Source organism: Furipterus horrens, unplaced genomic scaffold (assembly GCF_987537825.1).
Source record: "Furipterus horrens unplaced genomic scaffold, mFurHor1.1.pri manual_scaffold_13, whole genome shotgun sequence".
Taxonomy (NCBI): domain Eukaryota; kingdom Metazoa; phylum Chordata; class Mammalia; order Chiroptera; family Furipteridae; genus Furipterus; species Furipterus horrens.
The window spans coordinates 10,346,192-10,372,818 of NW_028327183.1; the positions used below are offsets into that span (position 1 = coordinate 10,346,192).

Here is a 26,627-nt window from a genome sequence, read left to right on the forward strand (position 1 = left end):
GGTAACCAGTTCCGACCATTCACAGAACCTCACGCAGGCTCTGTGTGCTTTCTCCATACCTTCCCCTGGTCCAAGTCCCCTCCCATCTACCTGAGGCTTTGGATGCATTAAAGCCATTTTGCATAAAAAAGACACTAGCCACCAGCCTCAGGCATGTGGAGGCATTCTAAAAGCTGCTTCCTTCTCCCCATCCCCCAGCCGCAAACTCTGGGGTTTTTTTTGGAACACCCCTGTTTCTGTAACAGTATTATCATTCACATTTCACAAAGAACAAAATTGAAGCTCAGAAACATGAGGCAACCTTCCCATAGTCACATAACAAATACGTGGCCCAGACAGAATTCAAACAAAAGACTATCTGCCCCAAACTCTTTCCTCTGATGGCAGAAGTGAGAAGAGGCATTACCAAGTCCCGTGGAGGAGTCAGTTGAGAAAGAAAAGGTTTTAGAATCAAATCAACCCAACTTCAACCCTTAACCTATGTTTTCTCCCACAAATGGTTCCAAAGGTGCTCAATTTATCTTTGGAAAAGTAAGGCTAATTACTACCATCTACCCAAATCTCCAGCCATTCACATCCAATCACTGACAGAGTGTAATAACCACTACACATGACCAGGGGTATGTCAGGTTAATGTCTTCGCACCAAGGTACAGTACACCAGAGCTTCTCTTCCTCATGGTCTGTTGTTTCATGAGCTATGGGGGGTGGGCTGGGGGAAAGTAGAGGAAATGGACACATTTAGGGTTAATGTAAAGGGTGGCAGATGGAGATCAAGAGACTAATTTAAAGTAATTCTTAGTTCTCCAATGCTCGTTTTAATATGTAGAAACAACTCCCTTTCCTCTTTACCTTGGAACATAAGCACAGGTACAGATCTATAGATGTATACATATATCTAAAAATACCTCATCATGGTAAAAGTGTATCAAACAATTTCCATGTGATTTAGTTGGCTAATAGTCATAGTGTTGCTTTTTAAAAAAAAAATAATTTGTTTGTTTATTTTTAGAGAGAGGGGAAAGGAGAAAGAGAGGGAGAGAAACACCTCTGTGTGGTTGCCTCTCACTTGCGCCCCCAACTAGGGACCTGACGTGCGACCTAGTCATGTGCCCTGACTGGGAATCGAACCAGCGGCACTTGGCTCACAGGCTGACAATCCACTGAGCCACAGCAGCCAGGGCTAGTTGTAATGTTTTTAAAGTGACAACTGCAACTATAAAAATGCAGAGGTTTGGTCAAGGCTCTGGTGCCACCCTAGGAAAATGATTTTCTATCTCATTTTATCTTGATTTCAGTGTTTGACACATGGGTCTAATAATACATGCCCTTTACAGACTTCAGAACAATGCTGTAGGGCTTAATGAAATATGTGTGAAGAGCTGTAAGCTAGATGAATTAAGAGATCATTACTGTTATTCTGGTGGGTTATTTAAGCAAAATCACCAGCAGAACTATGACCCTTCCAACCTTTGTGAATAAGGCAGATATAAGAATGTAGTAGAAATGCAATTTTTAAGGAGGCCTTCGTTGCTTAAGTCCACTGCTTAAATCAAAAGTCTAAAGCTCAGATAGATCCAAGAAATCAAAACTTTTTCTTCTGGGAAAAATATAATAAATACACTTGAGAATTAAAAAACAAAAAAAGGGATGATCTTCAAATGCTGCAGGCTGAGACTTCTGGTCGACACCTAGCCTTCAAAGGAGATCACTGTCATTAGCTCCGTGATCCCAACGACTTAATAAGTGGACAGCTACGGCTTTTTTCTTTAATTCATCAAAATTAACTGAGACACTCATCTAGCCTTCCCTGCACATCTTCTGCTTGGCTATGTGTGGCTAAAATGTCCATTGACTTAATTTTTCATTTTTGCTTCCAGATGTTTCGGTATCGCATAGCTACAGGAGCATAATTGTTTTAAAACGCTCCCAGATCAATGTAAGATAGTTCTATTGTTTTCTGCCTTCTGGGCTTTAACTCTAACAAGAAGAGAAGTAATTCTATTGTTTTAAAATATGAAACAGGATCTAAAATTCTCAGCTGCCCTGATCCAGTACTTCAATAATGGACCTGTCTGCATTTTTAAAATTAATTGTATTTCTTTGAGAAACCCAAGACTGATGTCATGGGAGAGAAGAAAGAAGTTAGAGTGAGAGAAGGGGGACTCTACATCTCAAATATATATATTTTGAACAAAGCTGGATATTTCCAAGGAGTCCACGTGACATTGATTTGGATAGATAAGTCTATTGACACAGAAAGACACACTGGGTGGACATTTTTCCTCCATAAACGGCTAGCTCAGTAACCTTGAGGGAATCACTTGACCTCTACACACTTCAATATTATAAAATGGAAATGGTGCAACCTTTTTTTCTTCTCAGACTATTATCTCAATATAATATGTAAGGAAACTGCACTGAAGAAGTTAATACCTCTTTATCTGTGCAAGTTACTTAGGTTATAGGGTGGGGCTTCCGGCCAAGATTACCCTGCAACCTATAAATATAGGACCATCCCTTTGAGACACGAGTGTGCGCAATTGCAGAGATGTATTTGTTTACCCTGGAAGGACAATCTGGAAGATGAGAGGAGGGACACGCTGCAAGGACCAAACCAGCAGGCACCTTGCTCCCTTGAAGAGCGTGGAAACATACACATTCTCAATTTTATTTCTTCCGATATGTGGAAGATAATTTCTGCATGATTTGCAAGCATGTGTGATAACATGGACACACTTCCTAAGTAAAATAACCACTCCACAGTATTGATGGTAACGCACGGTGTGGCCAACAGCAGATGCCATTATTCTCACCACTGTCACAGTGTGTATTACGAGAATCGATCTGGTGTATATCTGCTCTGGCAAAACGAATATTACTGAAGCACATTCTAATTATGAATTCGTGGAAAGCCTTCGGCTTGCAGAATGACTCTGTCCTGTCTAGCTGAGTGATCTTGAGGAAACAATGTAAGCTTGCTTTCTTCTTTTTCTTTTTATTGTTGTTCTACTGCAGCTGTCCCATCTTCCCCCCATTGTTCTCCTCTGCCCCCCCTCCCCCATCTCCCACAGTCAATCCCCACCCTGTCGGCCATGTCCATGGGTTAGCTATACTCCTTGACTAGACCCTGCCCCCTCTTTTCCCCCCTTTTCCCTCTCCCCTCTGGTCACTGTCACTCTGTTCCTTGTTTCCAAGCCTCTGGTTCTATTTTGCTCATTTGTTTGTTTTGTTCATTAGGTTCCTCATAAGCTTTCTGACATTTAGGCTATATCCCCTAAAATACAAAATAAGACCACAAGCCCTGGCTTATTTTCATACAGTTATTTTGACGCTTCAGTGTAGTAAAGAAGAAAGAATCGTTACAAAGTATATAATATCAGTATAGAAATGCACGGAATTCCTATTAGTAGCAGAAATAGAATCTGGAGGCTGAAGTTATTCTTATCAGGGAAGGGCCTTCATTTTGTGACTAAAGTTTCTAAAATATCATTCCCCTTGCCCTGGCCAGTGTGGCTCAGGTGGTTGGAGCTTCGTCCCATAAACTGGAAGGCCGCAGGTTCCATTACCAGTCAAGACACGTGACTAAGTTTTGGTTCAGTCCCTGGTTGGTAGGGGCGCATACAAGAGGCAGCTGATCAATGTTTCCTTCTCACATTGATGTTTCTGATGTTTCTCTCCCTCTCTCTCCCTTGGGTGGGGATAAAAAAAATAAATGAAATAAAATAAAATACCATCACCGTGCCAGAATCACTGAGATTTCAGTTTTGCAGAAACAGAAACTTTAGTCTGGGAGCTCATTCCTGAAGTGAAGATTGCTTCAGCACAGACATGCATTAGCCAGACTCTCAGAACACACTTGATTAACAAGAAAACAAATATGTTAATTTAGGAAAAATAAAGTGTCTGCGAAAGGCCCCATAGTGTGGCATTCTGGTTAGGGTAGAGGTTCTGGGCTCACACAGATGTAGGTCCAACATCTGGCTTCTTCAGGTCCCAGTGGTGACCTCCCTGAAGCCTAGAGACATACAATAGCTACCCCAATTTCTCATTCACCCAGTCTGGGTACTATGATCCCTAAGCACAAAGGGCATTTTTGTAAAGTACAAGGGTTGCTCCACTCAAAGGCTGTGTCAAGCACAGAGGGAGAAAGCTTAAGAAATGAGAGAATGTCCTGTCCCCACATCCCCACTCCCTGCCCATCACGTTCCCCTCAGGAGAGATCCACCAGCCCTACCCTCCAGACTCCCCCTACCCCGCTGAGGTTGGCACCCGGCAGACTCCAGGACAGACTGAGTTGTGTGGCCCCAGGAGGTGGCCCTTGCATGCCTAGTTGGTGCAGAGCTGTCCTTTCACAGGGCCAGATCCTGATCTGTTTGGGCCTGATGAACTGTGCGGCCCTCACCCCATGACTCTCTGAGACCCCACCCCACCACAGTGGTCTGCGGGCACCTGGCCTTGGTTTACCCTGGAACACTCGCTGAGGGGCCTCAGACCCAGCATGAGCACCGGTAAGGTTAAATCTGTATAATCTTATTTACCAATGTCACCCTAATCAATTCAATAAAAACATTCTTAAAAAAAGAAATGAGGGGATGGTATTTATTTTTGGTCATGTTATTATTATTATCTGCATCAGCATATTTTATTGCAACTATTTCTTTAAAATTTTTAATTTTTAAAAACATTTAAATTCCAGTTTATACGTAAAATTATTTTGTATTAGTTTCAGGTGTACAGCATAGTGGTTAGACAATCATATACTTAACAAAGTGTTCCCCTGATATTTTCAGTACTCAAGGCATGGATAAAATCCTATTGACTATATTCCCTATGCTGAACTTTACATCCCCATGACTCTTCGGTAACTACCAATCTGTACTTCTCAATTCCTTCACCTTTTACACTCAGTCCCTCAACCCTCCTCCGCTTTGGCAACCGTCAGCCTGTAGAGACCTCACACAACTCAACACCAAACAAACAGTCCATTTAAAAAATGAGCAAAGGACCTGAATAGACACTTCTCCAAAGAGGACATACAGATGACCAAGAGACGTATGAAAAGATGCTCAATGTCACTAATCATCAGAGAAATGCAGATTAAAACCACAATGAGATAGTACCTCACACCTGTCAGAATGGCCATTGTTAACAAACCAATGAACAATGAGTGCTGGTGAGGATGTGGAGGGAAGGGAGCCCTTCTGCACTAGTGTTGGGAGTGCCAATTATTGCAGCTCTTTCTAAAATTGAATAAAATATTCCCCCAAAAGGTGGCTTGGAGTGAGAGCAATGGAGTGAGGTAGGTAATTAAATCTCAGTGGCCTTGTGCTCTGGGAATCTGCCTACTGCTGGAGACAGTGCTGGGCCCAGGGAGAGTGCTTGGCTTGGTCCTCAGGGAAAGGGCATCTCCCTCTGGCAGTAAATGAGTGGGTCCTTTCAACCTCTATCTCTGAGATACTCTGAATTCCTTGTGCCTCTCTGAAAGACTAATACCAGGGATTTTGCAGTCGGCAAGTCTTGGTCTGGCCTGAAACAATTTTGTCTCTTGAGGAGAAACCTTATTTGATGAGATCCTGGAAATGTAAATTGTAATGTGAAAATATTTCCATTGGGGGTTAAAGTTGTTTGTATTCTGCTTTTGTCACGTTGCGTACCAGGGTATTTAAATGCCTTTTAGAAGTGATGAGAATTCTCGCCACCTGTACGCAATGTGTTAATAATCACTAGCCTTCACTGAGTTTTTATTATATACATTATGCAAAAATCCTACTAAAGATGTCATATGAATTACTTCTTTCTATATCCAACCTACATTTTATAAGTGATATAAATTATTTTTTGGATGTGAGAGCCAAGATATAGTTTCTAATGGTTTTTATTAAACCCAATCTTTATTGTTACTGTATCTCAACTAATTACCTCCAACTAATTAAGATTATAAATGCTTTCCTAAGGCAACATTTCTTAAATAATTTGGTCTAAGGGCCTCTTCATACATTTAAAAATTATTAAAACCTCCCAAAAACTTATTTCCAAAAAGATTTTGTAACTGTGCTGTATCTTTCATTATTTGCCAATTAGAAATTACAACTAATTTTTTAAAACATGGTAAAACACAAGCACACATTCCACTGGCCATTGAGCAATGATATCAACACATCACGTAGCCTCTGGAGAACTCCATTCTCACTTGTGAGTGCACAAAAGAGAAAAATAAAAATAGCATCTTGGTACCATTATAAACACTTTTTGACCCTGTGGAACCCCTGAAAGAATCTCAAAGACTTTACATCTCTCTGGGCCTAACATAGAATATGCTGTCTTAAAGGAGCCAAGCTTTTTACTGCTCTAATCTTCCCTCCTATAGTCCAACTCTCTTTTTTTTTTTTTTTTTTTTTTTTTAAGAATAGGCACTATGTTAGGTCAGCAATTTTCAACCCATATGCCACAACAGTTTTTAAAACATGCAATAACTGACTATTTAGTCAGTGGCACTGACCTCTTTCCCCTTAGCTTGTCAAATAAAAAAATGACAACAGCCAACACACTAGCAGTCTGGTTTGAATGAATCAAAATTATACCTATTTTCTTTCATCAGATCAGCAAAAAAAAAAAAAAAAAAAAAAAAATTACATACTTCCTGGTGTGCCACAGAATTTTTATAATGAGTTTAAGTGTGCCATGAGATGAAAAAGGTTGAAAACCACTGTCAGGTGCAAAATATAACAATATAGAAAGACATTGTTATCCACACTCTACAAATGATAAAATCAAAGCTTAGAAAAGATAATCACTTTGCCTAAGAGTCTCATGACTTCTAGGTGTTGTAATCTGTCTACAATCCCATATCTTTCTGTCCCCAAACCTGTGCTCTTCATTGTCATGCTCGGAGGCAGCCACCGATGATCCATCGACCAGAGATGAACGAGAACTAAGAAACTGTCGCATTTCACCCACATACTAAAGCGAACTTGGAAGTCCAAAGTTACAAATATGATAGGTCCAAGAACTGAACCTAAATCTCCCAAAGAGACTGATTTATCATTCCCAACTTCTTGCCTCTTAAAATTAGATGTTTCTATTACACTGAATAGAATAAATATGCTACCTTATTCTATTATTTGCTTTTATGATTTGTACCTCAAGTAGACTATAAGCAACTTGACCCCATGATTTTTTGTTCATAAATATAGGTCTGGAAACTATTAGCAACTATCTCACTTACATGGGAAAATCTGTACAAAAATCAATGTTTCTCAAGACATGTTCGCCCTCTTTGCCCATCTGTCTCATGTACTTTAATAGCAAACAGCAAAAAGTAAAAAGAGTTTTACCTTTGGTACTAAACCTGGTGAATCCAAACCGCACTCTATTAGATCTCTGACCTTATACACATATGTTGTCTGACTTCCCTGAATCTTGCTTCACACGCTTCTGAAACAATGCTCAGGATACGTCCATCACAAAGTTGTCACAAGGACTGAATGAGACAGGTGTTTGCAGACAGTGACTAGCATTCTGCCTGCAATTAAGTAGAATCTCTAGTTCTAGTTTATCCTCTTGATTGTTCCACCAGACACTGTCCAGTTTTGCAGACAATAGCTACCATCAGAGTTAGCAAGGAACCCGTGGCTCCTTTTGCATACATGCAGCTTTCCTAAGTCATGATTCTTATGATATCCAAAGAACAGGGAGCTTCTTTGGCCTCTCTACAAGCAGAAGATATACCTCAGGCACTCATTTGTATTTTCCTGTCAACAGAAAGGTCTATGAGGAAATAAGATGTGCAGGCCATGGAGGCTTCTGTAACTATGATTGAAACAGGCTCAGATCAAGTCCCTCCTTTTCATCGTCAGATTCCCCAAACGCCCCGGGTGGATTCACGCGATTCCCCTTGCCTGTAACATCCTTGCTTTTCTTCTTCACCTGTCACAAGACAGCATCGCGCCTGACCGTGAAGGGCATCGGAGAAGGCATGTCACAGAACTCACATCTCCCTCGTCTGTGTTGTTTGGATGCTTTCTGTCTCCTTCCATGAGACAGTTTGACTGTGGCCCGGCAGGTATCTCCTCCAGTACAGAAGCCCTACCTCCAGTCCAGGAACCAGGGCTTTAACAACCTGTGACCCTAGTATCCAGTCGGGATGTGCAGAAACGTCTGATTCTCTAGTGCTTTGCATATTCAATCAGCACATACTTGGGACCTCTAGTGACGACTTTATTAGATCTTAAATGCCTTTCAGATGGACCCCACTACCAGGGACACAATTAATCATTCAGAAAACAAAGCGAAAATAAAGATATCTAATGTAGCACTTCTCATTTTTACTAAGCTCTATTTATACGCCAGAGGCCATTGGTAGCAGCGTCTCTAACTGCCTTTTTAAATCCATTTCTAACCATCACTTCTGATAACTATCCATCTATCTTAAAGATTTATTTTAGGTATCAATTTCCCTGAGAAGTTACCATTTTCTGTCTTAGATGCTTTTTATATATTTTCTTGAATAAACAAATGTGGGTTTCTATGGTATTCTGTGGAGTTCAGTCTTTCTTTGTAACTGCTACATAATTATATTGGAAATGTGAAAAACAGTTCAGCAGGAAATCAAATGCTGGCTCAGTATGGGTGTTTTTATATCCAGAGATTCTCAAATATGAATGAGCAAGGAGACTTGGATACTGTGCCTAACACACAATCTAATGACATGCCTTATTTAAGAGCCAGAAAAAACGCACAGATTTTTACAGTGTGTTAGAGTTTTTTTTATTTATTTTTGCTACCCAAAATGGTTAAAGAAAGCTGAGACAGAAAAGACCCTGAAATCTCAGTGTCTCTTAAACAGCCAGCTCCTAACAGTCCACCTGAAAGAGCAGATGATGAGGCTTTCACCTTTATTAACATTTTTGAAAAAAGATATAGAGAATATCTTTATATGAAAGTATGTTGTAATAAAATAACCTATAATATAAAACATAATGCAATAATTATATTAATATAATCTATTATAGTATATGTAAAAATCTATACATTCTCTACCTCAACCAAGTAAGTTTCAGCTCCCTATTAAGCATTATAGTTTCCTTTTAACTAATAAATAAATATGTTAGATTGGCCAAGGGAATTGTTTATTTTTAAGTAGATAGTTGTAAATGAAACCTAAGTTGGGAGTTATGCTTGTTTGACTACAAGATCAAAGCTTTTTCCCCTCTACCGTTGTCATCCATGGTTTTAGTCCAGGTTTTCCTTCTTCAGGCTATTATTTAGCATTCATTGTCAAATTATAACAGTGGGCGTGTGGAGCCGACGTCAGCACCATTCCAGGATTATCTCAGTGGGTAGCGGGAACATTCACACTTCAATGTCAGCCCCTCATTTAGACTTTAATTTATTTTCAATGTAGGAACTGGAGGTTCTTACCAACCCAAATTCCCCTAGAACAGACAGTTCACAGATGAACATTTTTACATAAATAACCCCATCTTGACTTCCCTCCTTTTACCCCACTCAGTTACTTCAGTGGGGATGAAAGTCTACCACGAAAAACTCATTTTAGTAAATAACGTGGCAGAGTTTCAAATGCGTGCCTTAGACAAAATCCTGTATGTTCTATTGCTATGCCCCATTATTAAGGCTCAAAGAGGAAGGAGTCATGTCTTACTGTGTTCCAAGTGCTCGACTTTTCATGCACAGTAGTTGTACATGCAGTACTTCTTGAAATGAGCCAAACCCCTACCTGCTATGGGTATCTGTTGATTTATGGAACTTTAGAGAAATGATACTGATGGGAGAGGATGGAAGCATGATGTTTCGGGGAAACCTGCCCTGTGAATCCTGGCTATGAAGGGCTGGGAGGTTGTGTCATGTCTCCAAGGGTTGTCTCATTATTCTTCTATGGGTTTCTGTGAGGCTGAGATAAATCAATTCTTGTCAAGTGCTGAACACAATGCCTGGCCCAAAGTAGGTGCTAAAGAACGTCAGTTTCTTCATTCTGGGTGGATTTGCATTCCTGAGTAAATAGAATTTTCAGTCACAAAAGGAGCAGGCACAACCTATTTTGTGACAAATAATAGTATAACTGTTGACCTTGGGCAATGTAAGGTGGATCCTTGTCCTGTAGATGCCCCCGAAACAAGAACTATCAGTATAATAAATGAAAGTGTAGGGTAACTAATGCCCTGCCAACGCAAAATAGGATGGAAGCAGGTTATCACAGTTTAAATTTCTACCACCTGGCTGAGGGGCCACCTGACTCGGCCCTGAAACGCTAGGTGGTTGGCGGCAGATAAAGATGGAATTGGTATCTATTTTTAGCCCCAGTTTCTAAGCTTTGGGTTAGGGATTCCTGTAATCAGAAAACATGCTGCATTTTCATTCTTTTGGCTTTGCTGCTTTGTAACCTGCTTCAATAGAGTAGATTAAATGATAAACAGGCTTGTTGGGTAATGAAGTGTGTGCTGGCGTTCAGGGCTTGCCTCAAGGCTCTGAGAAGCAAAGAGAAATAAAGGTTCTTAGATCAGAAGCCTGGCTCCTGGGGGAAGGAGAGAGGGGACCTGAGGCTCCTTTCTGCCAGCACCTTTCCCATGGTCTCTGACTCCCAAGATCGGTTAGTATTCTATGGGAATCTTTCCCTGCAAGCACGGTCAATGCCCCACAATTTTCGCACAAGGGGAGGGCAGTTGCTCCTGCCCTTTATGTGTCAGCTTCAGTCACTCAGGAAAGAATGGCTTAAAAAATCCACAAAGCCGTAGTGCCTGTGTGCCTGTCTGCCTAAAACATTTAACAAAGAGCTGAGTGGGGAACCTTACAGCAAAAATCCTTTCCACCAATCAATTCACAGCGTTTGCAGTCAGAAATTATGAGGGTACTGTCTCGTAATATTACTGCATTACCTCCTTTATTCATTCATTAATTTAACAAATATTTATCGGGAGCCCCGAGCACTGTGCTAGGCTCCCAAGATAAAAGAGTGATCGCTAATAAAGCAATAATAAAATGTTTCATGAGAACAAGGACTTTACCTATATTTCTTCTTTTATAAATGTATTCTCAAAACCACAGGCAAACAAATGGTTATTATGAGTCTCAACCAGTCAGTTGAAAGAAAAGAGCAAGATTTGTGAGAACCTATAACAAAGGAACCTGACCCAGCATGGCTATCAGGAAAGAGGAATAAGTTTAAATGAGTTGTAGCATTATAAATGCATTAGTAGGTTTAATATGAGTAATACAAATCACTGTTTAATCTGCAATTCTAAAGAATCCATAGTTAACCAGTTGATGGCTATTAGATATATTGTGCCTAATCTTTTCTTCCAAATATATAAAGTGTTGAAGCACAGAATTCTGATGCATGTGTACTATACTGAAGAGAGGAGTCTGGAAGAAAAACTGGGAAGTATCTACATGTACGTTACAGATTGTCCTTCACCTCTTGGTCACATATACTGAGATTCAGCATCCCAGACTGAAATAAATTTAAAAAAAAGAACAAATGGCCATAATATTTCCAACTCCTCCCCTCAATAGGTGACATGTATTTCTTCACTCTCGAACTTGGTCTGGTTCATGTCACTTATTTTAGCCAATGTGATATTATCTAATATAATACAAACAGAGACATACAAAGCACTTCTCACGAGTCTTTTGTTGTTCCTTGGAATCATAAAAACACCACTAACAGCGAGCTGGCCTATTAGAGATGAGAAACTACAGGGAGCAGAGAAGACCTATGTCAACTCTGGCACCCTGGTCTAACCAGCTTATTAAATACACATATGAGGCCCGTATAGACCATCTAGCCCCAAATAAGCCACCAGCTGACCAGAAAGGTTAGCAAAGCCAGTTCAGACCAAATAACTACCCAACTGCCTCACAGGACCAAGAGAAATACACATTTATTATTTTTAAGCCACTCCATTTTGGCATGGTTTGTTATGCTTCGTAAGGGAACTGATACAAATCAGAGTGTCTATGTGACTCTTTTGGTTCCCTTTCTCCTTAAGCTCAAGTGGCTTGAAAAAAAAGATGGACACGAGCGACAGATAGGAAGTTTACCTATAGGACTAGTATGATGACAGGGAATGTGAGAGAGAGGAGACACCAGGTTTGGCCTGGAGGAAGACAGAGGGGAAGTATATCACTCACTACACCCAAGATTGTAAGGAACCATTGTAATTCCCATTACATGGATGATAAAACAGAGGAAGGAGAAGTTACCTGCTCAGGGTTATATGGCCAAGACACAGCTAACTCCATCCAACTTTAGGACCTAAGATTTCTCTACACAATGAGTGGCCCATAAAGATATATTTTTTTCCTAAGTATCTTGGGTTAGACAAAACAATTATTCTGGCAACCGGGCCCCGTGCCAGGAAGAAACATCCCTTAAGTGCTATCCAACTAGTGTTTTCCCCGGGAGATTTCACCATCATTAGTGAAAAGCTTCATTTGCAATATTGTATGCAGCCCACCGTAGGGGGCCAGAGCAAGCATTGCCACTAACTGAGAGAGATTAATTCAATGGGAAATTATATGCTTCCTGCATTCAGATACATTCAGATAACCAGGAGTAGCGTGCTTTCTGTGAATGCCAATTGCCTGATCCCAGGTACTCAGTATCTGCAGGTTTCTCCACTTTCCAACCCACATCACCCATTTCTCTGGGAAGAACACATTAGAATCGGCATTCAGGGCCTCTCACTGCTCCTCCAGAGACGCTGTTCTAAGTAAGTTGATTCCCTCACTGTCCCCCAATATCGCTTCTCTCTCCCGCAGTTGTGGCTGTAACTCATGCTGCTCTTAGGTAGATCCAACCACCCTGCTCAACTTGAAGATATGAGGAGCCTTAGTTTAAATCTCAACTCAGTGAAATATCACATAATCACCAGAGGGATCCCAAAAAGTAAAGACAAAAAAGACCAACATAAGTGATGGGATTAAACAAAAGTAAGAAAGAAAGACAGGAAGGGAGAAAGAAAGAAAGAAAGAAAGAAAGAAAGAAAGAAAGAAAGAAAGAAAGAAAGAAAGAAAGAAAGAAAGAAAGAAAGAAAGAAAGAAAGAAAGAAAGAAAGAAAGAAAGAAAGAAAGAAAGAAAGAAAGAAAGAAAGAGAAAAAGAAAGAAAGGAAAGAAAGAAAGAAAGAAAGAAAGAAAGAAAGAAAGAAAGAAAAAGAAAGAAAGAAAAAGAAAGAAAGAAAGAAAAAAAGAAAGAAAGAAAAACTCATAGACATAGACAATAGGATGGTGATTAGCAGAGGGAAAGGGGGTGGGAGAGGTAGAAGAGGTTTGGTAAAGGGGGTGCAGATGGTGATGGAAGGAGACTGGACTTGGGGTGGTGAGCACACAATACAATTACAGATGATGTATTATAGAATTTTACGCCTGAAACCAATATAATTTTATTACTGGATGCCATCCCAATAAATTCAATTAAAAAGTAAAAAATGTAAAGAAAAAACACCTTACCTTTCTCCACCTTCCTTCACAGGGTTGCTATAATGTACATCTATCTGACTTGGGGGGGTAGAGAGGAGTTGGGAAGAACCTTTGAGACTTGGATCCCTGAATCCCTGCCTCGAGACCGTACTTCAGTAGGTCCCAGGGAAGATCTGGAACTCGGAGGGTTTGTTTTTAACAGTTCCCGGGACTACTGGAATCAGCTGGGTAAGCAGACTTCTCCGTGGTCTTCACTGGAAAGTGCTACCCCCAACTATGTACTATGTCGTGCTCTCTCTCTTCCCAGTTGCCGAATTCCTGATCTCTACAACGGGAAGAGAATTTGAGCCTAAACAGTTCTGCTCTGGCCATTCGGCACTATTCCTACTGTGGGTTACAAGGTGAGAACAGAAGGGCGCGATCTAACACGCGCTGTTCTCCCCTCCCCTGCACCCTGCCCCTGCCTCTGCCCTGCTTTGCACAGAAGAACCAATTCATTCACTGGCTTCAGGAGACGATGTGCAGGTGTCAGAGCTTCATGAAAGCAGGAGAGTGAAGGCAAAGAAGCTATGCGAGGTTTCCTGCGTGGAAGGCATCGGAGAACACGGCATCTGCCGTCCCAACGCAACCCCTGCTCTCTGTGAGATCCTGGGCAGGTTACCTAGCTGGCGTCTGACTTCCCTTGTCTGAAAAATGCGTGTAGTCATAGTACCTGCGTTCACAGAGCGGTGGAAGAATGAAATGCTTCGTAGGGCTTCCAGAACGCCTTTTTGGTGTTTCGTTAGTCAGCTCAATTTCCCTTAAACCTTCGCCACCTTGGTAAACAGCAGCCCTGCACTCTGGTTGCAGGGAATGGAGTTGCTCTTCGCAGAGATACTTAGCAGGGAGACGCGAGAGAAGCCCGATCTCTTGTTAGCACCCGGGCGTCTAAGGGCCGGCTCCCGTGATGAGGCGTCCTGGTTGTGAAGGCAAGCTGGGTCTATTACCAGTGAAATACTTGGGAAATGCACACAGCGAAGCCTCTCAGCCTTGGTTAAGTGAATCTCACACAAGAGGATAAAAGATAACCTCTTCATTCTCATTAAGAGATAACAGATGGACTTCCCTAAAATCCATTTTTTTTTTTTTTATTAAGCCTAATTTCATTTGTTTAAATCTTTTCCTGATGAGATGGTGTTCTGAGAGTGATTTCAAATTGTTCTGCCTGGAATAAATATTTCTTCAACTTTATTAGAACCTCTCCCTAAGGGGTTCTGTTGTCCTGGGTGGTTTTAAATATTCATCTCATTCAAATACAATAAATCTCCTTTTAATATTTATTCCCCAAGACCTGGTGTGTGGCTTTGCAAGGTAAACATGTGACGAGCTACATAATAAAACCAAGTCAAAACAAGTTACTAAGCCCTTTTCTTAGTAGTTACATTTTTTAAAAAGTTCTCTGTGGTCGTATTAATTCTGCTCCTTTTCATGATTTAGAAAAAGATGACTTAATTGTACCTTTAAAGGTTCTAAATTTATGCCTACCTCAGCTTATATTTTACAGCTAAAATTTAAAGTTCTCTATTGTACTCTTATTCTTCCTGATTGTAAGAAAGTGGCATGTAAAAATTAAAAAAAAAAAAAAAAGAAAGCAAATTGCTGTAGAAATTCCTAGTTTCACATTTCTTAAAGATGTCAACCTCCTGAATTAAGCTTGCTTCCTGGCCAAAATATGTCCATGTATTTTGTTTAGTTTTTAAACTCTGGGTAAAAACAAATATACTAATTAATTAATTAAAAAAGTAATACAGCTCTCATTGTTAGAGTGATACAAGTTTGAGTATAGGTTTTAAATTCTTCCAGGCTCAGGGACAGGCTCGTAGTCTTCATGGGGGTGGGGCTGTGCTGCGCTGTGTCCCTTTATGGAGCCAGCTGTGAACCTGAACCTGGAATGTATTTAAGTGATTTCTCTCAAGTCATAGAGGACATTTTATCTGGTGTACATGTTATTATTTTTTCATCGTTCGATTTTACTGTATTAATAATAAAACTCTACTGCGTTAAAAAATAATTTTAGCATAAAATTCTCTAGGTCCATCCATGCTGTCACAAATAGTAAGAGTTCATTATTTTTTATAGCCAAGTAGTATTCCATTGTTTAAGTGTACCACAGCCTTTTTCCCCACTCATATATTCATGGGTGTTTGGGCTGCTTCCATATCGTGGCAATTGTAAATAACATTGCAGTAAACACAGAGGTACATATATCCTCTCAAATTAATGTTTTGGGTGTCTTCAAATATTGCCAGTGGGTACTGGAAATAGAAACTAATCTTAATATTTATTTTACCGATAGACATCAAGTCCTATTTTTTCATGTTTATTATGCTACAAGTTTTAAATGTATCCATTCATATGTCCATTGAGAGAGACACGCTGTGACCCTTTTTTCACACCATCAGCATGGAACCTCTTGTAGTTTCTAGCCTCATCATCTTCTTCCTTACCTCTGTGTCTTTCCCTATGGATCTCTCAGCATTCTTTCTTGTACAGGGGCTTCCAGGCGCCACCAGAAAGAGATCCCCAAGAGCACCTGGGTTTGTGCCTGGTTTGCTCACTGCTGTATCCTCACGTAGTTTAGAGTTGACAAATAATTACTGAGTAAGTGAGCGAATGCCTGTCTTCTCTGACCCGGGTTGGTGCCCATGTTGACCTGAAGTTCACAACTCATTACCCATCAGAACCAGATTTTATGTCTGTCTTCTTACTGGTCTGTGAGTCATTGAAAATGAGTTTTGTTTTGCTTCTGGATTGTTCCGTTACCACTGCTCTGTTTATCCATGTCTTTTTCCTCTCTAAAATGGAGTACTTGGATCCATATAATCAGGACCTCCTTGATAAATATTTAAATGAAGGCATCTATCTCATAAAAAAAAAAATCACAGATGAAGGCTAACTCACTTAGGTTGCATTCAATACACAAAAAGGTTCTTTTAAAAGTAATTACTACCTACATACTGTAAAGAAAATGAATCCTTTCGAGTGTTTTGATAAACCTTTAAACCCATCTAAACAGACAGTTTTTCTCAGAGGCTTAAGGTGATCATGCAGCATTAACATTATAAATTACAAAAATTGTGTGCCCGTACCTCTCTGGATGGGGTTAACCTCTCTAATAAGTCAAAGCCCCCAGGGGTATGCTTTGTTAGCATTATCCCATAATGTTAGAAGGGGAAATCACTACCACAGTAACACACGAGGGAAGAAGATGGTACTTCTAAGCCAGGAAAACACCCAAATGTGCGAAGCTCGCCCTCTCTCCAGCCCCCTCTGTGGTAGAGTTGAAACTACATATCAACTTGACTGCATGTTCTGTGCCTGCACTTGACCTTGCTGTAAGAAACAGACCTTCTTCACACTCACATGTTCACTTTTTCACAGTGTTGCTTTTATTTTCATCTTTTTTAAGGTCCCACGGAGGACATTTTCCCCACAACTCAGAATGAGAAAAACCCGTGTCCTTTCTGAAAGTCTGGATTACTATTATTTTTACACATAACTCGATCCTGTATCTCAAAGATATTTCCCATTTTCACATTAATTGTGACTACAAAGAGTGGATTTTAGAGAGAGCACAGAGCAGATTTTAGGTTCCACACCCATAATTATCATCTACACACTCTATATTGTATGTATATCCATAAACTTCTTAATGTCAGTTTTTGTTTCCTTTTTCCGATTCCCAACTCCCTCAAGAATTGAATGTCTCCCTTGAATCTGTGTAAACAGGGCCTTTATGGAAAGAGATTCAGATAATATGCAAAGTGGGTTTTCTTTGAAAATAAAATGAATATCATGTCCCTTTACATGTTTTCGTATAATAAGAAAAATGGTAAGGCAGAGTGCAAATTCTCAAAGATAGTGCGGCATTAATTGTCACTATCTAGCTATTCCTTAGAGACTCAAGAGTAGTGTTGTTAAGTGCAATCAAAAAAGCTATGAGCATAAAATAAAAATTGACAGGAAGACTAACACATGTTCTTTTAAGAAGCCTGGAAGTCCTCTGGAAAAGAAGTTTACATTTTTGCATGTAATTTATGAAAAAAAATTATATTGAAGATAAGGTTTTAAATGGTCTATAATTAATGTATACAATACATTAAACTTTAAAAACCAAAAATAAAAAAAAATCTATAATTTCATCTCCCCAAAATGTATATTGATAGTGTGAAGTTTCTTTCTATATTTTCTGCCTATATATGTGTATGTGTGAGACTCAAAGATGTGAGTGATGGTTTCTCTATTGTATAAAATATAGGTTATTTTATCCTTATTTGAATTATAGTGTATAGTCCTTGAGTTCTATTTTTTACCCACCCTTTTATATTAAGTATTTCCTTATATTTTAATATGCAAAACATTGCTTTTAATGGTTGAATAATTGATATGAGTTATAAGAATATTTGAGTATAAGAATGTTTCCTTCTCACATACATTGCTAACTTTGGTAATTTAACACAATGTGAGTTATTTCTTGCTGAGACGATTCATTCCAAGGCTCCTTGGGAATAATAAAATATGTTCCAGTGCCAAACTATCTAATGGAAACGGGGACCATTTATCATGTAATCACTAGGCAGCAAGTGAACCCAGTCACGCAAAGAGAAAAATTAAACCCAGGCACTTACTAATTTCAGTAGCAATGATGGTTATGTTGTGCCATACACTTAACTCTCTGTCAAGTGGTGTTGCCAGCGTTATCTTCCCATCATCTGCATTAATGTTGAATTGTCTCTCCAGGTCCGTGTGCCGGTCGATGGAAAACCTACAAAACAGATATATCTGTAATCTACTTCAATGTTCATGTGATCCATACATTTCACAGCAGACCTTTAGTAATCCTTGGAGAGCCATCACTGTGAAGTCAAATGAATTGGGAAACTCAGTGGCATTGTAATTTGTAAAACAAAATGAATGAATGAGGCACAAGAAACTTGATAATTATTGCCCAAGGAGTAATTATCTTCATATGCAACATGGAGGTCATAAACCACCATCAGTTTCAGTAGGTAGCATCTTCAAAAATGGATGCTGATGAAGAGTTAATTGGACAATCCATCACATTTATTGGACAGCTTATGATAATTAGCAGTTGCCACAAGATATCATATAAAACAATGAACTTGAGCCCAAAGCAGGATGGTGCTAGGCAGCATGTAATTTATGGCAGTTCAAAGGAAATGGGTGTTTGTGTTAAACTTACATTGATGAGACAACATGTATGTGCTTTTGGTTTTGCTGTTGTTGGTATGTTTTGTTTTTAACTAAAATCATGTTATATATTTAGGCTTTCTATTGCAAGTTTATCCATAGAAATCAGATAGTTGTGGATTCTATAGTAACAGTTCTTAAAGTTGGAATAGATATTTTAACAGATTTATAATACTAGCTTGTATGAAATTAAGGATTTTAAACAGGCTTGTTAGTAGTTCCTATATTGAGAAAAACTTTTAGATAAGACAACATTATGGTGTTTTGTGTCTAGAGCCATCTGCTTCTCAGCTATACTAAGGATTAAGATTGTATAGGAATTATTCTTCCATAGCATTTATCCTTTTTATAAACCAAGATCTGTGCTTTGGCTATGAAATGTCACATACAATCATGTGTATGGCTTAAGAAACACAAGGTGTAATTGGAAAAATTGTCCCATAAATAAGCAGTGAAATGAACTGAAACAGGATAGAACGAAGGTCCAAAGTAGGATGCTGTGGACTGAATATTTGTGCGTCCCTAAAATTCATATGTTAAAATCTCAGCTCCCAATGTGCTAAAATTTCTAAGTCCTTCAGTCAATAATTACAATTACATTAGGTCAGGGTCTGGGGCCTTCATGATGGGATTGATTCCTTTATTTTTTTAAAAAAGGAATCAACACAAGATGCTTCTCTGGTTTCTGCCAATGATATTGCAAGAGGACAACCATCTGCAAACCAGGGATGTGGTTCTCACCGAAAACAGAAGCCTCCAGAACTGTAAGAAGTATGTGTCTGTAGTTTAAGCCACCAGTCTATTGTATTCTGTATCCACAGTAGCCCAGACTAAGACAAAGGTCACGTACAACCCCATTTTAGGAAAGGGGACTGAAGAAAGCCTTTATAGTTGAGGTGGTCTCCTAGGAATTGCCCTTGAAATCTCTCTATTCATTGATACTCATTGACCCTAATTATGAAACATGGTTCATAGTTATTGGTGCTGAGCCTATTTTAGTTTTTATACATTTTCATGAAATTTATTATATAATCAAGTTTAGACTATGTTATAAGAAAATGAGGAACAAACAAACTTCCCACAATTTTACAGCTATGGTTTTGTGGTGTTAATATTTTAGAGGGTTTCATTGTGAACAGTATATATTTACATATATTATGCATCTCTACTTATGCGCGTGCATCTATTTATTTGTTTCTCTATCTGCTTGAGACAATAGATGGATTGCCAGATAGATACATGGAAGAATGTGTAGGTAGGCAGGTAGGTAGACAGACAGACAGACAGATAGATGGCTACCTGATTGATAGATAGTTAGATAATCCCTTTCTCCTTTTAGCTATTCCTTTTTCATTAGAAATTGTATTCACATCCTTTATTTCAGATGCAAACACCATGGAAAAAGGGCATTCATGTTAAATCCTCCCCACCAAAGACAATCATCATTAAACAGTTTGGAATAATATTTAAAAAGTACTTAATTTTATTGACAATAGTTTATTGCTAAATTCCTTGAGGAAATTTTGCATGATGAAATTATAACTTCTGATTTAGGAAAGAGCTACAAAGAAAATGAAGAAACTGACTTGCATCTATATACCGGGCATTTACAAACTGACCCTACACCCTATCTCCAGGATGATTAGAGAAATTCAGAAAGGCTGTAAGAACCCAGAGGCATATACGGATCAAAAGTGCTCTCAACCAAATCCTGAGCATGAGAAAGTGCTCATTACAAAGCATTTCAATCTGTTGTATTATGGAGAGAAGACCAAAAGCCACTTTTCTGGGGAACAATGATTGTTGATGAGACCCATGAGGTTCCAACTTTTAACTGCAAAATAACTAAACAGACATGTGTCTTACTCCAGATACCATGTAGGCTCTGACTCTTAAAAGAGCTGAGGAATGTCCAGAGGATTAATTATCACTTCCTGCATTATATTCATAAATAAACTTCACTGGCATTGCTGGGCTATAGTTATTTTATTATCTCGCTGATGATATATTTCACACATTCATGCATCAACCAATTTCCCAGGGGCCACAGCAAAAGAGAATCAGTCTAATCACGGATACTCATGGACCTCCAATCTGAGACAGGCTCCTCGGCTCTTTGATTGATGTCCAGAAATCCCCTAGAACTTCTGGCCCAGAGGAAGCACTGGGAACAATAACAGAGTTTGGGAAGTTGGTATTTTGTTTGTTTGTTTAATTCCTTATTTAAATTTTATCATGTAGACCTCATAGAATTTGGAATAAATTCTATCTCCATTATTTATATATTACTATTCCTTGAGATACTTAATAAATTCATTGAGCCTCAATGTTTTTACTGGTCAAATGCAAAGTACCCATATCCCAGGGATGGTTGTGAAGATTAAAAAGAATGCATAAATCAGTCTCTGGTACGTAGTAGGTGATAAAGACATGTTCATCATCACCATGATCATAATCATCATGTCCCAGAAAACAGAACTTTAATGAACTTCCCCTCTTGGAATGTGGTGGAATAGGCCCCTTTCTTAACAGTTCATAAATAGCATAAAACTAGAAAAATGTTTGAGTACTTTTTAACTCCTATAACTCTAACACAGACAAGGATATTTTTCTCATCTTTTAAAGTTCCAGTTCATGACAGACTTTATGGGGTGAGTCATAAGAATTTATAAAATCGGCTATAAATACAGCCCTTTAGTAAGATCAGAGGGAAGAATGTCATAATATTAGAAGATTATACAATGGGAGGAACTTGATGGGGAAAAATGACTTAGTTTAAAGCTCAGTTTAAAATCTACCTCAACTATTTCAAGAAGGTCCTTGCTGCCTGTGTAGACATTTCATATATTTTATGGCCTAGTAGACTTTATGATGAAGGTTCGCAAGAATTGCTGGACAGACCCAAATACTGAATTAACATAGTCAATAGGCATGCATTAGACACCACAGGTGTACCAAGCACAGTGCTACATGTTTTCCTTCTTACACCATTCTTCTCTTTGTTTCTTATAGAATGCATTAAAAAAAACACAAAAATACTTAACTAGGTGTGATTTAGATGTGTTATTAGTTTCTCTGTGAATCCACCACCTAATGTGTAACATAGGAATTATAATAGGTTTTGTGAGGTTTAAATGACAGATTACCTGTAAAGCACCTTTTACGGTGTCTGGCACATAGTAACTGCTCAATACATATACATATATTTAAAATACTTTATAATATTACTTATATGAAAACAATAGGCTTCAACTGCTGATTCCCTCCCTGTTTGTTCTCAGGTGTAAGCTAGTATTCCTTTCACTCCTGGCTTCTCTGCTCCTAAACAAGTTTATCTAGGTTCTCATATCAGTGGAAAAAAAAAACATATAGAAGATGGATGTCCATTTAAATGATAAAATAAAGCTGAGGAGTGGGAACAAGTGGGATACCCACACCTCTGCCACCATTTTAGGTACTTATTTTTTCACCAACGTTCCTGACCAAAATCTCTGTACCATGCACTGACCATTGAAGGTTCGAAGGTTTACTGAACATACTTAATTTGTATTCCTATTGAATAATACATGACCTTTATATCATAGTTGAAATTAATGACATTTTATTTAATTTAAAGATTAATAACAGTTAAAGATTATTCACATAAAAAAAAAAAAAGGAACTGAAAGCATGACATTTTTAGGGATGTTCTCAGAAGATGTTTGCTCCATTCCAGCTCCAGACACACAGACACACAGACAGACAGACAGACACACACACACACACACACACACACACACACATGCACTATAGTGTGGCCCCTCCTTTAGTTGCAAAGATCAGCTTGCTTTCCTCTGGTTGCCTAAGCTGCCACCATCCACCCCATTATCTCAATTTCTCTGCTGTCCCCCTAACTGAGTCCGTTTTCTGACAGAGCTACATCTGCAGCAATAAAGGTCAATACTTAATGATAAGACTCGACTGTAAGATTTTCCTTAAGCCAAGTACCAGAAAATAAGTTCAAAGACAAAGTGCGTTAAAAATAACAAACTAGGAGTAACAAGTTAAATTTTAGAATCCAGTATACTGTGCAAGTTCCCAAGATGCCGTGATGGATGGATGTCTCAGAAGTAGCCCCTGAAGCCACTCTGTTCTCCGAGATTCCTGGTGTCTTTCTCAATGGCAGCACTTAAGAGTAGAGGAAGCACAACCAGGGAACCTAATGGGCTCTCCCTCATGGGAGCTCATTGGAACTAACTACTCACATCTCATAGTCTTATCCAGAAATAGGAGAAAATATCTACTTCACTGAGGGGTGCTTTGCAGTACATGAGTTGCTGTAAGACTCACGGTGGGCAAATAAACAAACAAAAATAAATAAGGAAATTAAAAAAATAGGGATCCAATATCTCAATCTGTAAGTGATCTCTTCGAGCCCAGAAAACACTGTAGAAATGGTAAGATATAAACAAGGACTACCATTCACAGCCTTTAGAAGCCTTAGGAAAGATAGAATTTTGCAAGTGACACTAGAAAAAGTACCAAAAATCATTGCAGTGCTTGTTTGTCCCAGTCTTCACCCCTTTCACAATATCTGCTACTATGAGTGTCTCCAAACAGCACAGACTCCAAGTTCAAGAGATGAGAGGTGATATTAGCTCACCTCTTCCCATACCCACGAGCCTTCGTCACCTGACCCAAGTCTTTGCTCATCTTCTCTCCCTTAAGGATCTCCTTTCTATTATTCTAGTGTTAAGCATTTGCTGGATTTTTGCACTTTTAAGACAAGGATATCTTTGGTTCAGCTATCATAATATCACACTGGTTGGTATTTTGTACTGCAGTTACACATTAACTGATTAGTAAAAGAATGTACAGACATTTATTGTTATTATTTGTGAAACATGGTTCTAAAGAAATATGAGAAGAATTACATGGGATAGAAAAGGAGTAAAGAAGAAAAAAATCATTGACTCCTAATATACCTACTGAAAAACTCAATGTCTTCTAATTTATATATTACAAGTCATAGGATTTATATCTCCAGTATTAAAGGTTCCATTCTAATTTCTTTAAAATATGCATGTATTGGATTTGCCGCTTCTTTGCAGAATTATTTAAGATACATTAGAGAAAAGATTTCATTTTGAGAAAAGCTGAATACACTTTTGACAGTGATCTTCCTGCCACAGTAATAAGAAACTGCTTATTAACACAGTGGGAAGTGGCAGGTGGAAGAATGGGTTCCAGAGAGAGAGCGGGATGACAGCCAATGCAGGGTGGAGGTTAGGGGTGGAGGGACTGAGCAGAAAGGACAAAGGAGTCATGGACGTGGACGACACTGTGGTGATTGCCGGCGGGAGGGAGGTATAAGGGAGTTAAATGGTAATGAAAAAAAACAATTAAAAAACCGTAAGAAATGGGCTCCTTGGGTCATGTTAACACAATGTTAATAATGGAAGTCTTGGAAATAGACATTCTTGGTCTAGTATAGTGGACACACTTTAGAAACCGCATAGTCCTTGATAACCAGTGTTCACAGAAGCCATGCTTAAATGTTCTCCTTTTAGTCCAACAAATACCCAGGTCTCCCTCAGGACTACTGCTCCTCTAATTTAGTTCTATGTCTTAGAAGTAAATGCTAGGGACATCATCCTTTTACTTTGGAAGTTAAGGCTACAGATGCAATAAAATTCCTGCCTGGATGTTTAGCGCCTTATTTGGAGACTCCAATGTAACCTGCAGCACTCTGTCCATGAATGCAAACTGATGTCCCCAGCTTACTCACTGAGAGTAATTTGCAGGAATCAGAAGTAAACTTAAGAATATACCACGGGTGCAGTGGTTGAAAATATGCAGAAATGGACAATGGGACCTTATTGTATGAGGAAATGGCACTCTAGTCTACATTGCTGCTGCTACCATTGATGGTAGTAGCAACTTCTATTGACTAATAGGTTTCCTCAGTTAACACAGTCCAACTATGTACATTTCATGGAAACATTTGGTGCAAAATTTCACCTCCTGTGTGTGTGCATGTATGGCATATTTTGTTGTCAACATCCAAATATGATAAATACATATGTTCATTCATTCACTATTCATTCATTCATTCAAATCATTTCCTACCTCCTCTTTCCAACCTCATACCCAAAACTACATATATAGAGAGAACATCTGTCCCCTGTTTAATTACTGTTTCTTGCTTGAAATAAAGAACATCCAGCTGTGACAATGTAAAGAATATTTTAAGAATTTTCTTGCCCTGACTGGTATGGCTCAGTTGGTTGGGCCATTCTGCATTGGAGGGTCACTGGTTCGATTCCTGGTCAGGGCACATGCCTGGGTTGTGGGTTCAGTCCCTGGTCTGGGATGTGCAAGAGACAACCAGTCAATGTTTCCCTCTTGCATTAATGTTTTTCTCCTTCTCTTTCTCCCTCTTTACCCCTCTCTCTAAAAATAAATAAAATCTTTAAAAAATTTTCAGAACCAAGTTTCCAATGTCAAAGAGTCTCCTGTTATCACTGCCAATGTCTTCAGCTTAACACAGGCACACTGATTATCTTAATAACCAGGTAAAGAAATAATAGGTTTTTAAAAACAGTTTTTCTGAACTATATCCTTTCCACTGTAATATTTGTAAAACACCTGATAATTTGCCCAAGGAAGGACACTTTGATCCCTATCTTCTCTTTAAAACTGATTTATATGCCTAAACCTCAGTTTCCTCATCCAAAGAATAAGAAAAATAAGATTGTCTTCCTTAAAAGTTTAAGGTGAATCCCAGGTTAGATAAAACATTGAACATTTCCTTATAGTTTTAAAAGAGGTTTTATAGAGAGTATGTATCATTATTTCTATAAAACACTCTGCCAAATATCTAGGTATTTTTAAGAAGAGCAACAACATATTTGAAAGACTTTGGTGTTTGGTGTCCATGAGAAGAGAGATTAAGTGTGGTACTTCATCTTGCTATTTTCACCAAAAGGATTAAGCTGACTCACCCAGTACAATCATCCTCAAGTACCTTTTACTTTATTTATAGAAATCTCTGATTAAAGATTTGTCTATTCATATGAGATCCTGTTTTTGGAGTATGGATTATGTTTTTAGTTTGTTCAACATACACCTCAGAAAAATAGCATCATAAAGCTACAATTTCATGTGAAACTTTCTGCAGCCATGGAACCAAAAAAAAAAAAAAAATTCTTCAGAGTGAAAACCAGGTAAAACTGGACTCATGATCAATTCTTCAATGTTTACATATGTTTGGAGAAATTCTATTTTTTCCCCTGGCAGTCCTCAAACTAATCATTCCTAACTGAGAATTCTAAATATAATATGATGGAAAAAAAATGAATGCAGTCTTAGATATTGTAAATGGGTTAAATTTAAAATCATTAACCTTATTTAATTTCAATGACTGCTTCTTTGGTTAATTATGAAGCTAAGTGTTTAACTTATGCCTCCCCTCTTGGACAGATTGGTGTGACTTTTTCAATGTATATAACAGAAGTACCAGGCTCTGTAATGGAATCACATTTACATTACAGTGCGTACGGGTCTCCAAATGCACTTGAGAAAGGGCGAAGAGTGGCCAGAGATGGCACCGAGAAGATATAGCATCTATCTGGGGACAGGAAGAAAGAGTGGAATCTCTCCAGGTGGAATATGTAGGGAGAACATCCTCAGCAGAAGGAAGTTCATGTAGAAAATCTTGAGAGTTTGAGAACGTTTAGGAAACTAGAACATTAAAGCACCTGACCAGGTATGGTGATAGCTGACAGATGAGCATCCTATCGTTCCCCTTTTCATCTATTCTTTTCATCTCCCTCTACTTCCTTCCTTCCTTAACTCTTCATTGAGTATCTCGTACACATGAGATGTTGCGTTAGGTGCCAGGACCAACATGGCATCGCTCTCATGTCACTGAGTCTATTTGTGGAGAGAGGCAGCAGAAG

The 26,627-nt window shown here is 38.8% G+C and overlaps 1 protein-coding gene across 1 annotated transcript in view; it reads right to left on the reverse strand.

Annotated features, from left to right (window-relative positions):
• CDH8 (cadherin 8) overlaps nucleotides 1–26,627 on the reverse strand; it is a 334,718-nt gene that overhangs the window by 100,226 nt on the left and 207,865 nt on the right. Inside the window, exon 8 of the mRNA XM_090261396.1 lies at nucleotides 18,105–18,241. Within this exon, the coding sequence (XP_090117522.1) occupies nucleotides 18,105–18,241 (137 nt within the window). The remainder of the gene's footprint in view (nucleotides 1–18,104; nucleotides 18,242–26,627) is intronic.